Source organism: Pleurodeles waltl, chromosome 4_1 (assembly GCF_031143425.1).
Source record: "Pleurodeles waltl isolate 20211129_DDA chromosome 4_1, aPleWal1.hap1.20221129, whole genome shotgun sequence".
NCBI classification, from domain to species: Eukaryota; Metazoa; Chordata; class Amphibia; order Caudata; family Salamandridae; genus Pleurodeles; species Pleurodeles waltl.
Window position 1 is genome coordinate 1,022,598,815 of NC_090442.1, and position 15,423 is coordinate 1,022,614,237.

Genomic DNA, 15,423 nt, shown 5'->3' on the forward strand with positions numbered 1-15,423 from the left:
CCTATTACTGTGTCCAATCCTTCAATGAATATCTGCATTACTGGCAACAGAATGGATTCAGAGATTGAAAAGGCAACATCATCAAACAGAGGTTACTCTGGGGAAAAGTGGCGGACCTGAAAAGAATGTTACCCAATGCCCATATAGTTTATACATTGGGACATCAACAGTCGGAATATATGTTACAGGCAATACCATGGCTGATGAAGTGGCCAAGTCAGCAGTAGCTACGGCTTCTGTTGCTGCACTGGCTCGTTCAGAAATGAGGTTGGATGATGAAACATTGGCTGCTGTGAAAGCTTCAGCTGACGGCATGCCATTACCAAAGTCATATCCTACCAAATATTCCTACCACATACTTAGCCTGAATACTGCCTTAGTAACAATACCAGGGGTCGGTGATCGTGTGATCCCCAACCACGACCAAAGATCTGAGTTGATAAAAGTGGCACATGAGAGAGTTGCTTCTGCCCATGCAGGTGTCTGCTACTATTTCTTTACTGCAAAACCGGTATTGGTGGCCAGGTCTATACAAACAGACTACACAGTATGTTTTTTGTTGGGTTATCTATCGGCAAATAAAAGGGTCCACTGTCAAACACCCACCACAGACACCCTTTCTTATTTAAAAAAAAACACTACAATGTGTGTACCTCTACCATTGTGGTCCTCTGACACTTGATGGTGCATGCAAATACATTTTAGTTGCTGTCGACTCATGCTCCAGACTACTATGAGTATGGGCACAATGATCAGCTGATGCTCGAACTGTTATTAAAAGATATGCAAGTCTTTATCGGGACATATGCAGTCGTGGCATTCCTCTTGGACCAGGACCCTGCTTTTGCCTCAAGGGCATTCAGTGACACCATGGCTTTGTTAGGGGTCCAAGTGCATTTCTTGACCCCTACCATCCTGAGGGTAACAGTGTAGTGGAATGGAAGAACCAAGACTTAAAGCAACCCTTAACAGAAAGAGTATTAGGCATGGGTAGTAGTTGGCTTAATCGCGTGTGTGGAGTCCAGAGGGCAATTAATAGTCTGCCCAAAAGGTCCCTGGGAGAGTGCACCCCATATGAGGTGCTGTTTGGAACACAAATATTTGTTGTAGATCTTGATGGCTCTGGCACGGAAGCGGCAGACACACCTTTTGACAAAAATAAACTTGTCACTGTCTTGAAGGAGTTACAACAGTTCCATGATGAAAACACGTCTGCCTGTGCCGCCTCCTTGAGAATAAGGGATGCACCAATAACATCTACTGGTCAGATTTTGAAAGTTGGGGGATCTAGTTTGAGAAAACATTTATGTGAAAAAGAAGTTTGGTCCTTCATATCATGCACCGGTTCCAGTCCCTGGAATACACGGTACCAGAACTGTTATTTTACCACCACTGCCTGATTCAAAGAAAAAACGCTTTGTTTCCATTGATAATGTAAAGTTACACCATGTGACCAATCCTACACAGCATACCTACAGGACTCCTGGGTAGTTCCTGAATTCCTCTCACTACAGACGAGGAAGTTCCTCTACAGGTTTTGAGCAGTGATGCTGACACTTTCCCGAGCTTCGGGAGGGTGGAAAATTATCTTTCATTAGTACCACTATCTTCATCTGCAACCAGAAACAACCAAAATAGCGAGCAATTCCACTCAAATTCAACTCAAACTGATGGAATTGTTTACTGCGAACCACCAAGGGAGACTTCTCCTAGTTCTCCACTTCATTACACGACTCCAGCCTTTGCACAAACTGCTTCAGAATATTTTGCTGACATAAATGACACTTTCACCGACTTATCTACTTCTTCTGCCAAACCATTATCAAAAGCACTTAAATTGGTAAATTGGCTCAAAATTAACTATTTTATTTGTCCATGGAAGTATCTATGGTTCTTACTAACTGTACTTGCCTTTCTCCTTTGCAATGGGTTTGTGGTCTTTTTTACCTACTCATACATGGTCATTTCCTTCCAGGATGCTCTTCAGTCGAACTGCTGGATGAGGCCCTAAAACTGCATCTTTCCTCACATAAGGTCTGTCAAGACTTGTCCCTAGTGAACATTTCAACTATACCAATTCCTGGTGGGATTATTTGTGATAAAGTATCTTTTGATATTTTGGGCCCGACGGAGGTTCTTCAAATTCCATGCGTTTTCAAACTTTCATTGAATGATGTGATAACACCTGGGATTGTTTCTGATGACTGGGATGTAAAAACAGTTGATTTGATGCTTTCTGAGCTTAAGTACTTTACTGTATTCGAAACTGAAGATATTTTACCAAACAAAAGAAAATTAAGGAGATATGTTCTGTTATAATTATTATGGACATCATTTCATTCATAGAGCAATCACCTGAAGACTGTTTTTAATTATACAAAATGGGAACACTGTCCAGCCCCACCATTGGGGAGTTATAAAACATATATGAAGTAGTTTACATATTTTTCTGGGAATAATGTTCAAAATGCTGTGCCCTATTATTTTAAATTGTGTGCAATGGAAATGCACAATGTACTGTTAATGGACACAAAACTGGTTTATTCTGATTTCTGTGTCTTCCAGTTGACTATAGAAGGCTATGAATCTTGGATGCAGTGATTGACTTAAGTAGTGTTGGGGGTAGGGGGGACTAAAAATTGGCAAATAATGGAAATGGAAGCTTGATTTAGAGCATGACTGATACATTTACAAATTGTATTTTTGAATGACAGTGCAGCAGACAAGTTGTCTAGACCTGGCAAAAAATGGAAGAGTTCAATGCACCCAGTATCTCCACTTCCGCAAAATTTTACAAATGGCAAAAATACATTAATGCAACTGAAGAACAGCTCAAAGGGCAGGTCCACAATCAAACATTTAACACAACACTTTCAAGTCCTAGCAGGTGGTTATGGTAGCCAGTGAAGACAAATGGGTGTCGTGCACGTTTTGTAAACTGCACGGGGGGTCTTAGAGCGAGCAGACCAGACCCTTGTTATGTGTCATCAGCACATTCAGGTATTGTGACAACATACAGTGTAGGAAAATTATGCCAGCAATGGTTAAAAATGTCCTCACTAGACGCAGTAAAAGAACACTTAAGTTTCCTGTCAAATAACACAAATTTAGGAGATTTCCTGTTAGGCCTCAGAAGACAACGTAAAAAGCACTTCTTATATGCAATTTACAACTAAATTTGGAAACTTTCACAACAAGAAGCCACTGACCTGTTAAGGCAAATAGATCAGGAAAACTTACAGAACACATTAGCCATTGCAGATAATGGGATTAACACCTGGTCAGACCGCGTATACATTCTTAACAACATAATTTCTTCTGCAATCGACATTATGCAAACTGACATGTCATCTTTACATTTTGGGCCGAGTCAACTTAGGTTCATTATGCAGTTGGGTTGGACACTACAGACATTGACGTGGTTGCATTCTGTGGCAATATGTTAAAGCCAAAGACCTGCTTGCAGCATTTAATTTGACACAACAGAAACAAATAATGGCTAAGAAAGAAGCAACATACGTTATGTTGAACATCCAAAAGTTAGAAAAGTTGCCTTTTACTGTGGGAGAAATTCCATCTGCAACATGGTTAATTCATGGGGCTATCAATCTGTCTATTTCAACACTACAGTTCACATCTTGTTTGAAACACATTCCATTAGGCAGATATGAAAGGCCAGTAGTCAGCTACATCCATGAGGTGTCGGAGATACCCTTCTCGTACAAATGTTTCAATGGCATGAAAGAGGTCTTTCTTAGCGGCAGCGAATGCAAGACCTCTGTGAACCATTTAGTGGTTTGCAGCAGTTATCCTTGCACGGAGCATGTAAAGCTTCTGCAGCAAATATGGCTTGTTATCTGAAGGGAAACCCTGTCCCCTTGATTTGACCAGCTTGCCAGGTGCTCTAAAATGGAAGTTATGTGCTTCTAAACAGTGAGGGCTGTTGTGGAATGTGAGATGGAATTGCCTAAGTAATTTCGGTCTCCAAAATTGTTACTTGTTGCAGTAATGTGCTTCACCCCACCGCACAACAGACGAAAGTAGCAGACATTTGGCCTCATATTGCTACTTCTAATGTAAATTTTGACAAGCTAAGACTAAAAGCTCTGTTTTTTCGGAAACACGTGGTGCTGACATCTGCTATTCATTCCAAGCAGCGAGGTCATCTGCAGAAAATACAAACTTTTTGGAACACTTTAGTGAAATCGTGGGACGAATTTTCAACGTGTCCATTTCTGTTGGGATTGTACATTTTTTTGAGGTTGTTGGTACTGGGGTCATCAACCTCTTTTCGCCTTTATTTGGATTAATACCTTCAGACATACACTCAATATTTCCTGGGGATGCCCAATTACTTTGGCTTTAATTGTTGGCATATTGCTGATGCTGTTTTATATCTGCAATGGCTGCCCCACCAGTGCAACTGTGTCGTGAATGCATGATGCATTATTTCGGAGCACCACGTTTTGAAAAACTGAGTGCAACTAGTCTTTATCATTCAGACTGTGTGCAGCCTGTTTTTCATTGCCTTTGGTGCCTTTTTGAATGTGCACTACAACTGTGTCTTTCTACGCAGCTCTTACTTTCATTGAAGGCAGATCTGTCGATGTTCTCGCTGAAGGATCATTACCAGACATGCGAGTTCAGGGTGCGTTTGCTACAGAAAGCCTCCTATGACCAGCCCTTTGTGGATCAAGTACTTTAACATCTGGCACTACACAGAATGCTGCCACGTTGGCTGGAGCAGAGGCTTTGGAACAAAAGTGCTCTTTGGTTTTCCTTGGCACCGATTTGGCAGCATTAACACCTGCCTAAGTGGGATCATTCCTTGGTTCAATTGTCATGGATACAACTAGTGATTTTCAAAATGACGGTGACTTCTGATATAATGTTAACATTTGGCCTTTATTAACAAAATTGCTAATTTCTTAATTGACTGTTTTTTATTTAATCCACTTCAGTATGTTCTGCTTGTCAACTTGGACATTTATGTATATATTTTAGTTTATTTTTACTGTAGTACAATTGGGTTGACCTCAACACTTTGAACTGAAGGGGGAGGGTACTGTGAGGTTATTTTAGCAGCATTTTATGGGCACCTTATTTTAGCCATAGGCCTGCAGCTTGTGCCCTTCAGCCTAGAAAACAATTCATTTTACTATTTCATTGTGTGGTGATGTTTGTATTCTTTTATCTGTTGTTTGCTCTGCTTAGAAATTGTTTTCATTTTTAGCACAACATTTTCGCTCTGTGAGACTGCTGCTGAGACTAGACATCTTTGACACCTGAGAAAGCCTCTTGGTAGACCAACAGTCCTCTTCACTGCTACCACATTCCAGTATGGGGAATGGTACCTTCCCGGGGGTCCTGAAGGGCAGATTAGGGCTAAGACTACTGTGCTCTAGTACAGAACTTTAGTGTTGTAGGTAGGAATTCTATAACCTAGCATTGTGACACTATGGTGAGGCTTTTCTTATGTTTCACTTTTTTGTCACCACCCTGCTATTATCATATTTCACTAGCCCTACTATTGCAGTACATTCCTTTTTAGCTAGAATGCAGTTGATTCAATAAAATTAATTGAATCAATTCCTGCTTCTGTTTGTCTTTGCATGTGTGAGACAAATGTAACTGGGAGAAAGGGGCAAGATCTGTTCCACCACAATTTCCCTGAGAAATCAGAATATCAAGCTCACGGCTGCCACAAATCACCTCTAATCTTGGGTACTAGTGAGGTACTGCTAGCTGGCTGGAAGGGTTAGGGCGACAGTTGTCACATGGTGTGAAACTGGACTCAGTTCCCTGCAATCCGGTGGTGCTGCCGCCTGAAATCAGCAGTCTCATTGTTATAATGAGAGCCAACATGACACTACAGTGATAAAATTTCATGAAGAGGTGTTTTTGAAGAAATTACAACTTTTATTAGATTAGGAGGTATAGAACAGAAGTATACAGCATTATATCAATCTAGAGGAAACGCGGTAGTGGAAGGGGTGAAAAGAGTTGTGAAAGGTATAATATAGTTAGCTAGTAATGGGAAAAATTGGGAATAAGAGTTGAAGAGGATGGTATGGACATATTGGACGACGCTGCATAGAACAGTAGGTGAAAGTCCTTTTGGACTCATGAGAGGCAGTGTACCTCACTACAGAGTGAATACTGGGTGGATGAAAAAGTGAAAGAAAGTTGAGTAGGAAGTTGAGACAGTAAGAAAGTGTATAGTATTCCCACAAGAAAAGAATAAACACTGTTTTGATATCAAGCATGGTGCAAGAGGAGTACATTTAAAAAAAAGAGGTCAGTGGGTCAGAAGTGAAAACAGCTAAGAAAGTAGCCACGGGGAAAAGTAAATTCAGCTATCATAAAAAAGTGGTGAGAGTGCTAGCGCAGGTGTTTTAATAAAAATTATTAAATGAGTGCTCATGCATTCTGAATAATAGGTGTGTGTTCAAAATAACATAGAAAAATAATGCACGCATTTGAAAATGTGATTACGATGAGTGGCCACCAATGATCACGAAGTGTGCTTATTAATACTCTAATACTGTGAAATGTTGAATATATGTTTTGACTAATGTAGTAATATGTCATATTAAGGGTTATGCATTATGTCTTAGCTTTATTAATTTTAATTTAACGGGACTGCACAGGGAATGGATAGCTCATTCATGCCCATTTTGCATCTTGACAAGAGATGTGTTTAACTTTTTTGCTTAAAGACTTTGCGTTTTCGGAACTTTGATGTCCTGAGGACGAAGACTGACTCTGCTTGCTGATCCACACTAAGGATAGGTATTATGAATTAGAATAATGATTAATTTGCATGACCTTAGCACTGTTCTTATAGGGAAATAAATATTCTAACTTTTACTAAAAGGTGTGGTTATTCATGACTGAAAGATCATGGTGTGTGACAATCACTAACTCTATTGATTTTTATTGTTATTGATTGTTGTTAATGTGTATTGGCAATTGATTATTGATTTGCATGAAGAACATCTTAATTGCGTGTCAATAGGTTCATCGACCAATACGCGTTCCGTTGTAATTTCACTTAAGGTCAGACACGCTAACAAGAGTCATGAGGAATACTGTGGAAACTGAGGATTGTAATATTTGTCACATGAGCATCTTGCCCTTGCAAAGTTTGGGAGGAGGAATAAGATTAACAACAACGAAGAAACTGAGTAAAAGAATGGGTGGAACAGATACTAATGGTTGGAGTTGTCGCAAGGGAGTGAAAAGGAAGGACGTAGCAGAATTATGAATGAAGAGAGTGCATGTGGAATGGTTGGAGGGTGTGACATGAGTCAAAGGGTAACTGGTGAGAAAAAAACAGGGTAGTAGTGGGAGTAAGACCAGTATGTTTGGAAGAGTCATTAGGAAACCAAAAAAATTGAGAGTTTTGAACGTAAATAAATAAATTTGTGTTTTTTATGTTTTTCTTTATTAGGGAAGAGGAATAGTAGTTTTGTTTTGTTTCTGGGAAGGGAACGTGTGGTATATGGCTTCACTCTGTAATTCATTGCTATGGCTTTAAACAGAATTATTAGCACGAGTGGAACACACACTTTATAAATATGAGGTCATGGAATGTGGGGGAGCAGTTGGTGTGGGACCACAGAGCTGTGTACATTTTGTGAAGAATGCCACATATATGTGCAATAAACAGCATTGGATACCAGATTTGTATGTGCAACGTTACTACAGGTGATTAGCCTCCCACAGAAGAATCATCTGTCTGCTGTTACGATATCTGCGCAACTTCTGAAAATGGACTTCGATGTTCTAGGATACCATTAACAATCTACCAATTCTCAAACAAATCATGCACACGCCAGCACCAACCTTATCCGAGCCCTGCTGGAACATTTTTCTCCTGGGGACGCTTTCCAGCTGTTTCCTATGCGGTTCGAACAGTTCATGAAAACACCTCGAAGCCAGCCAACAGTAGCGGCAGGAAGTGGTTGAGGCAGGCTACATTGCGAACTGGGCATGCGCCCGATACTATACTAGATTCAACTCATACGCAGGTACGAGACAGAATTCATACACACATGCGTAGAGACCACCACTGTCTGCGCATGCGTAGCAAAGAGATAGTTGTTACTGTACCATGCGTAGAGTGGATGAGTCTGTGTGAGTGTTTAGAATGGACTCTTAGTGGGTCGCGGACGAGGAATGTGGAGGTAGGGTGATCAGACGTTCTGGATTTCCCCGAGGACTGTCCCGGTGTCCCGACGCTTCTCTTAATTTTAACCAAATGTCCCTGTTTTTGGGACAAAAGTCAAATTATTACATAAATGTCCTGTTTTTTGGGACAAAGGTTGGATTATCTAGGGAAGCATAAATTCAAGGTATGCTCTCCATTAACAGACGCCTACAGAGTATGCAATAATGTAAGTAATTTATCTCTTACTGTCAGGCAACACAATCCCCAGTCTGCTCCCAGCAGAGAGCCGGAGTGGGGGCAGAGAGAGGTGGGTGGGTGCGGGTTGGGGGTGCAGGGTAGGAGGTCAAGTCATAGCTAATTTTATATTTATATTCTTGTAAATGTGCGTGTGTGTGCGTACATATAGCTATATATATATATATATATATATATATATATATATATACACACATGTCCCTTCAAGAAAAGGGACATGCCAGATATAAAAGTGAGTGAAAGGTCGTTAGTCATTCTTTTATGTCTGACATATCCTGTTTTTTGCTCCTCAAAACCTGGTCACCCTATGTGGAGGTAACATCTATTATAAGTATATGTTACTTTAATCCTGTTCGCATTGACCTGCATTATCTTTCTGAGCATGCTTCACTAGTTGGTGTCCATTTTCGGGGCACAGACTGTTTGATAACTCTTTGCACACACTTTGGAGGTTATTACAACTTTGGAGGATGTGTTAATCCCTCCCAAAAGTGACGGTAAAGTGACGGATATACCACCAGCCGTATTACGAGTTCCATAGGATATAATGGACTCGTAATACGGCTGGTGGTATATCTGTCACTTTACCGTCACTTTTGGGACGAATTAACACCTCCTCCAAAGTTGTAATAACCCCCTAAGTGTCTGTTCTCGGAGAGAGCTCTGTCAATTGGTCCTCTTTTAAGTTGATTAGTCTGTGCTTTCTGAGCATGCAGGTTAGTTTTGCTCTCAAAGCATGCTGTGTCTCCTGCTTGCTCGCCTCAGCATGCATGCTTCCGGAAGCTTTTGTTTTTAACCTGACGGTAGTGCGAAGAGTTTCGTCATTTTCACCCACGTGCAGATGCCCACGGTTTGTTGATGTGATTCTGTTTGCATTTGGGTCATTCTTTACTGTTTCTTAGAAAGTGAGGTTCCAAACGCCGCATTTTAAATTGAAAAATACAGTATGCAACAGATTTTTTCCCAAAAAGATTGATATCAGGTGAGTAATGCGTGGGTGATTGCGTAATCAGATGTTGCCTGGTAGTGGCTTTGTTGTGTGCTGTTTTTTTAATGCTCTCATCCCATGTCAAACAGGATTACTTTAGAAGCCACCCCAGAGCAAATGGATGACCATCCAAATACTTTAGTAGTCATTTTCACATAGGGTGACCAGGCATCCCAGATTCTATGTCGGGGGGAGGTCACCGCCTTGTTTTAAATCTCAAAGAGTTCAAGATAGGGACTGTTAGACAAAACAGCCCTATAAAAGTAGCCTGGAAAGTCACTATATTCTTTTGTTGCACTGAGAGCACTTGTGGGTTCTTAGGTTGCCTATGTTCCAAACCCGACCCGGTCACCACCTTTCACTGCTAAACCCCTTCCTGTCACCACCCTATTACTAACCAACCCTAACATAATCCCCAGGTCTCTAACACTTGCCTCTTTCTTTATTCTCGGGGTCCACCGCCGACGGTTGAAGCGGAGCCATCCTAACTATCCCGACCAACACTCCCACCGCGCCGACATCCACCAAAAGAAGAACCTAGGGAAGAAAAGGGAAAGAACGTTAATTCCTGGACTAAACCCCAAGGAAAAGACCCTACGAGTTACCAGAAGGGAACTAGGAGAATCTTTAAACCACAGCCTGAGAGAAAAATAAAGAGCACTTGGAAAAGAGATAGTGTCTCCTTTATCTTTAATGCCTTAAAAACTATCGGGGTCCTAGTGGAACCCACCACAGTGGTGTCAGAAGTGGGATATATATTATAAGGCATTAAAACTGTACAATCAGCGATGGAGGAAAAACCCACCATAGTCGATATGATGCAACAGCTGGCTGAGGGGCAACAACACCTCCAGCCTGTATGGGAAGAACAACAAAAGGAAGCCAAAACGGAGCGAGAAGCCCTTCAAAGCGCATTCATAAGCCAAGCCACCATCATGGCCAACAATCAGTTAGTTAATGAAAATGCACTGAAGACTCTGATTGACACCATCGCCGCTACCAGGGGTTCACCCCAACGTTCCCAGTTCAGTATTACAAAGATACCAAGATGGCGATGACCCAGACGCCTTTTTTACGAATTTTGAAAGGGTAGCCACTTCCGCTACGTGGCCCCAAGAGAGGTGGGGCCAGTACATTGCCCCATTGCTGACGGGTACCCTACAAGCAGCTTACCAAGCGGTGAACCCTGGTGGAACCACCCTGTACCAGGAAATCAAGAAAAGCATTTTAGAACGTATGGGTTTTGACACCGAACATTACTGACTTCGCTTCAGGAAAACCAAGTGGGGTCCTTCGGACAACCCTCGGGCATTATATTATCGGGTTAAGGATCTAGGCCTAAAGTGGTTAGGACCAATAGGAACAGAGAGGACGATTTTGAAACCATTCTCTTAGAGCAATATATGGAAGCCCTTCCCCCTGCCACCCGCAATTGGATTAAACAACACCCTAATCCTCACACCACCACTACTATTGATTTGGCTTGTGCCTATCATCGTTCCATAGAATTCAGGACTGGAACCCAACGAGGTAGTCCTGCCACTACCCATCCAGTTATTTCCCCCTTCTGTCCCCTGAGTAGAAAACACCCTGAAGACAATGGAAACTCCCGGCTGGCGGAACGACCACCCCTCCAGCAACCTCAGTGTTATAGCTGCAGGGAATGGGGCCATATTGCTCGTATGTGTCCTCACAAATTGGACAAGCCTGAACCAATGGAGATTGGTATAGCCCGTGGAAGGGTGTATTAAGCAGGAAAAGAAAATAGACAGTAGAAGCGTGATTTAGTTGTCAATGGACAGCGGGTCAGAGCATTAGTAGATTCTGGCTGCAGCCAGTCGGTCATTAGGGCGAGCCTGATAGATAAGAGAACACTGACCCCGGGATCAGCAGTGGCTATTTGCTGTATTCATGGAGACTCAAAAGAATATCATATGACCTGGGTCATCCTTACCTGAGGTGAAAGAAAGGATGAGATTAGAATGGGGGTAGTAGACCGACTGGTGGAAGAGGTTATTATCGGAGCTGATTATGTATAGTTTCCAGCACTTCTCGACAGTGTCCGAATGAACGGAGACATCGATACATGGTGGAGGGAAGCCCCATTTTCTGGAGAACCAATTTGCCTGGGTGAAACAAGATACAAACCTAGTAAAACTGAAAAAAGAGAGACAAAGAGACTATATGCACTTAAGGATCATGAGGCTAGTCGGGTAACTATATCAAATGTTGCTCTTACTAGCCTTCCCCCTTTCAGATATTGTCAAAGAGAAGACCCCATGCTCCAAAATGCCTAGAAGGCAGCCCGCCGTAGGAATCCTGGAGAAAAGGGGCCTTGTTTTTCCATACACAAGAACCTTTTATATAGAATCACGAATCACAACAACCAAGAAAAGAGACAGTTATTAGTTCCAGAACCCTATTGGTTGCAAGTCTTACATCTAGCCCATAGTCAGTCGGGGGGTCACTATGGAAGGGAAAAAAACGAGGAATATCTCTTGCGTCCATTTTACTGGCCAGGCGTATTTTCCCAAATACGCAGGTTTTGTCAACGGTGTCCCAAATGTCAACTTGTTGATCCAGGGCCTAGCAGACAGGTTCCCCTAAAACCGTTACCTATTATCGACATACCCTTTTCCCGGGTGGGAATGGACCTGGTGCCTCCACTTATTCCTTCCTCAAAAGGATATAGATATATTCTAGTACTCGTCGACTACGCCACTCGATATCCTGAGGCCGTTCCCCTTACCAGCATGAATACTAAAAGTGTAGCACATGCCATGATTGTTTTTTTTTCCCTAGTTGGTTTCCCTAAGGAGATATTAACCGATCAGGGTAATTCATGTCGAATCTAATGACACAAATCTGCCAGATCCTTTGGATAAAACACCTAAGGACCTCGGTATATCACCCCCAGACTGACGGACTAGTAGAGAGGTATAACTGTACCTTGAAAACCATCTTGAAAGAAACTGTCTCCGACTCCGGAAAAGACTGGGATAAACAGTTACCATTGGTTCTCTACGCAATGAGAACCCATGAGCAGTCCTCTACGGGGCACAGTCCCATTGAGTTAGTATTTGGACGACAACCCCGAACCTTGCTGGATATGGCTGCCGAGATGTGGGAGGAGGATGAGGGAGGCGAAAAATCCCTGCTTGAATATACCCACAACCTAAAATCCCAGATCCATTCCGTATGGGAAGATGTGCGAGAACACTTAGAGAGAGCCCAGGCCAAACAAAAACAATATTATCACCGGAACACCCAGATACGTAAGCTGAACACCAGGGAGAAAGTTCTTATCCTAATACCCAGTTCAGAGAACAAATTATTAGCGAGATGGCAGGAACCCTATAAGGTTTTAGGGGCCGTAACTCCAGTCACGTACATCATTGAAATGTCCGAAAATCCGAGAAAAACCCAGATTTACCACATAAACCTCCTAAAGAAATGGGAAGACCCCAATATTCTCCCAACAGAATCCGGTGCGGGATTCCTGGTTAACACAGTAAAAGAACTAGACATAGGATGGTGCCCTACACATTCAGAAGCAAACCCCGAAGGGCCCCAGAGAAATGATTCCTTACTACCTCAACAACAGGAGCAATTAACCCATCTCCTGTCTAGACACAACAAGGTGTTCTCCACGCAGCCAGGGAAAACCACAATAACACAACATCACATTAAAACTCTGCCGGGGAAGGTGATACGTCTTAGACCCTACAGGATACCTGAAGCCCGGAAGATCGTGGTCGAACAAGAGATAGAGAAGTTGTTACAAATGGGGGTCATAGAACCCTCTAATAGCCTGTGGTGTTCCCCAGTAGTATTGGTCCCCAAACCCGATGGGTCTGCCCGCTTTTGCATCGATTTCCTGCAAGTAAATGCCATTTCCTAATTCAACACCTATCCCCTTCCCAGAGTAGATGAGCTAATAGAACGGTTAAGAGGGCCAAATACATGTCCACGCTTGATCTAACTAAGGGATATTGGCAAATCCCTTTAGCTTCAGTAGATAAGGAAAAAACAGCTTTTTCCACATCCTCGGGCCTGTATCACTTCACGGTTCTTCCTTTTGTACTACATGGGGCCCCGGCTACAATTCAACGTCTCATGGACTCCCTATTGCGACATCATACCAAGTATGCAGCAGCCTACTTGGATGATATCGTAATATATAGTGAAACCTGGGGGGACCACTTAGTACACCTGGATAACATATTTACGACCTTATACCAAGCTGAATTGACAGCCAACCCCACGAAGAGTCGTTTGGCCTATACTGACATTTCATATTTGGGATACCACATAGGGGAAGGCATAATTAAACCTTGCTTAATAAAGTAGAAGCCATTACACGCATACCTCCACCAACCACAAAAAAGGAAGTACGCTCCTTTTTGGGCTTAGTAGGATATTACCATAGGTTCATTCCCCATTATTCCACCTTAGCGGCTCCCTTAACGAACTTATTAAAAAAGGGTCAACCGACAAAGATAGCATCCTTAACACCAGCCCATCACAGGAGTTATGTGACCCTACAAACCTGCTTTACCACAAAACCTATTCTGTGTTGTCCTGACTTCCTTAAACCATTCCACCTTCAGACTGATGCCTCAGATGTAGGCATAGGCACAGTGTTAATTCAAAATGGAGAAGAGGGTACTAATCATCCCATAGACTTCATCAGTCGTAATTTACTGCCCCGAGAGCAACGCTATACTATTATTGAAAGAGAGTGCCTGGCCATCAAATGGGCCATTGAAAGCTTACAGTACTATTTGCTGGGACGTCCCTTTCTTCTGTACACCGATCACGCCCCCCTTATCTGGTTGTCTCGTCATAAAAACACCAATGCCCGTATACTTTGATGGTTCATGGAACTGCAACCTTTTACCTTTCAGGTGTGCCACCTTCCAGGAGAACTGATGTATCATGCTTATTACTTATCTCGCTATCCAGTGGAACAGGGTCTGGAACAGCCCCAGTCAAGGGGAGGGACATGTAACCGGGTCATCGCGTCTCCGGTCACAGCATTGACCCCGAGCCGCATCGGCAGTGCCCCGGGGGAACAACGCAGAGCAGCGACTACCAGAAAGTGTCTATCAATCCGGATATCCGGGTTGATTCGTCGTCACTGACGGGTCAAAAGGGGAACACAGAGGAAGTGAGGGCGCACGACTCAAGGAAGCCGGAAGAAGCATGGAGTGAGAACCGGATTGAGGAGAGCCATGTAGACGAAGATGCAAGACGAGACGACAGGAGCGAAGAGAGCCATACAGACGAGCGAGGTGAAGAGGGGAAGAAGGAGATGGGCGGAGAGAGGCTACAACTCCTAAGGCCATTGGACGAACGGACCTGCACGTCCCTGGAGGGGCATGGCTGTCCCAGGTAATTGTATCTTAAATTTAGTTATTTTCAGTTTTTGAGCAGGAACGAGAGAGAGGGGCAAATAGCAGGGGAGGGACCCGAGGGAAGGGGTCCCAGAAACGAGCAAGAGAACTGAGAGTGCATGTAACTCTTACCACACACACAAGCCCCCCCCCTACCCCAGATAGGGACTGTGAGACATAACAGCCCTATAAAAGTAGCCTGGAAAGTCACTATATTCTTTTGTTGCACCGAGAGCACTTGTGGGTTCGTAGGTTGTCTATGTTCCAAACCCGACCCGGTCACCACCCGTCACTGCTAAACCCCTTCCTGTCACCACCCTATTACTAACCAACCCTAACATAATCCCCAGGTATCTAACACTTACCTCTTTCTTTATTCTCGGGGTCCACTGCCGACTGTTGAAGCAGAGCCATCCTGACTATCCCGACCAACACTCCCACTGCGCCGACATCCACCAAAAGAAGATCCTAGGGAAGAAAAGAGAACGAACGTTAATTCCTGGACTAAACCCCAAGGAAAAGACCCTACGAGTTACCAGAGGGGAACTAGGAGAATCTTTAAACCAAAGCCTGAGAGAAAAATAAAGAGCACTTGGAAAAGAGATAGTGTC

The 15,423-nt window shown here is 43.1% G+C and overlaps 2 protein-coding genes across 10 annotated transcripts in view; one reads left to right on the forward strand and one right to left on the reverse strand.

The window, feature by feature from the left end:
- Positions 1 to 7,989, reverse strand: part of LOC138288371 (zinc finger protein 92 homolog) — an 84,162-nt gene extending 76,173 nt beyond the window's left edge. For all 4 annotated transcript variants that reach the window (XM_069229932.1, XM_069229931.1, XM_069229935.1 and 1 more), the window contains exon 1: positions 7,849 to 7,989. In XM_069229932.1, the coding sequence (XP_069086033.1) occupies positions 7,849 to 7,872 (24 nt within the window). In that variant the 5' untranslated portion in view covers positions 7,873 to 7,989. The remainder of the gene's footprint in view (positions 1 to 7,848) is intronic.
- A 150-nt stretch (positions 7,990 to 8,139) lies between these two features.
- LOC138288372 (uncharacterized) overlaps positions 8,140 to 15,423 on the forward strand; it is a 137,475-nt gene continuing 130,191 nt past the window's right edge. For 2 of the 6 annotated variants that reach the window (XM_069229939.1, XM_069229940.1), the window contains exon 1: positions 8,147 to 8,399. The gene's annotated coding sequence lies outside the window, so the exon portion shown is untranslated. Of the gene's footprint in view, positions 8,400 to 14,012; positions 14,811 to 15,423 lie in introns of those variants that run through there. The other 4 variants (XM_069229937.1, XM_069229941.1, XM_069229936.1 and 1 more) reach the window with 3 other exon arrangements.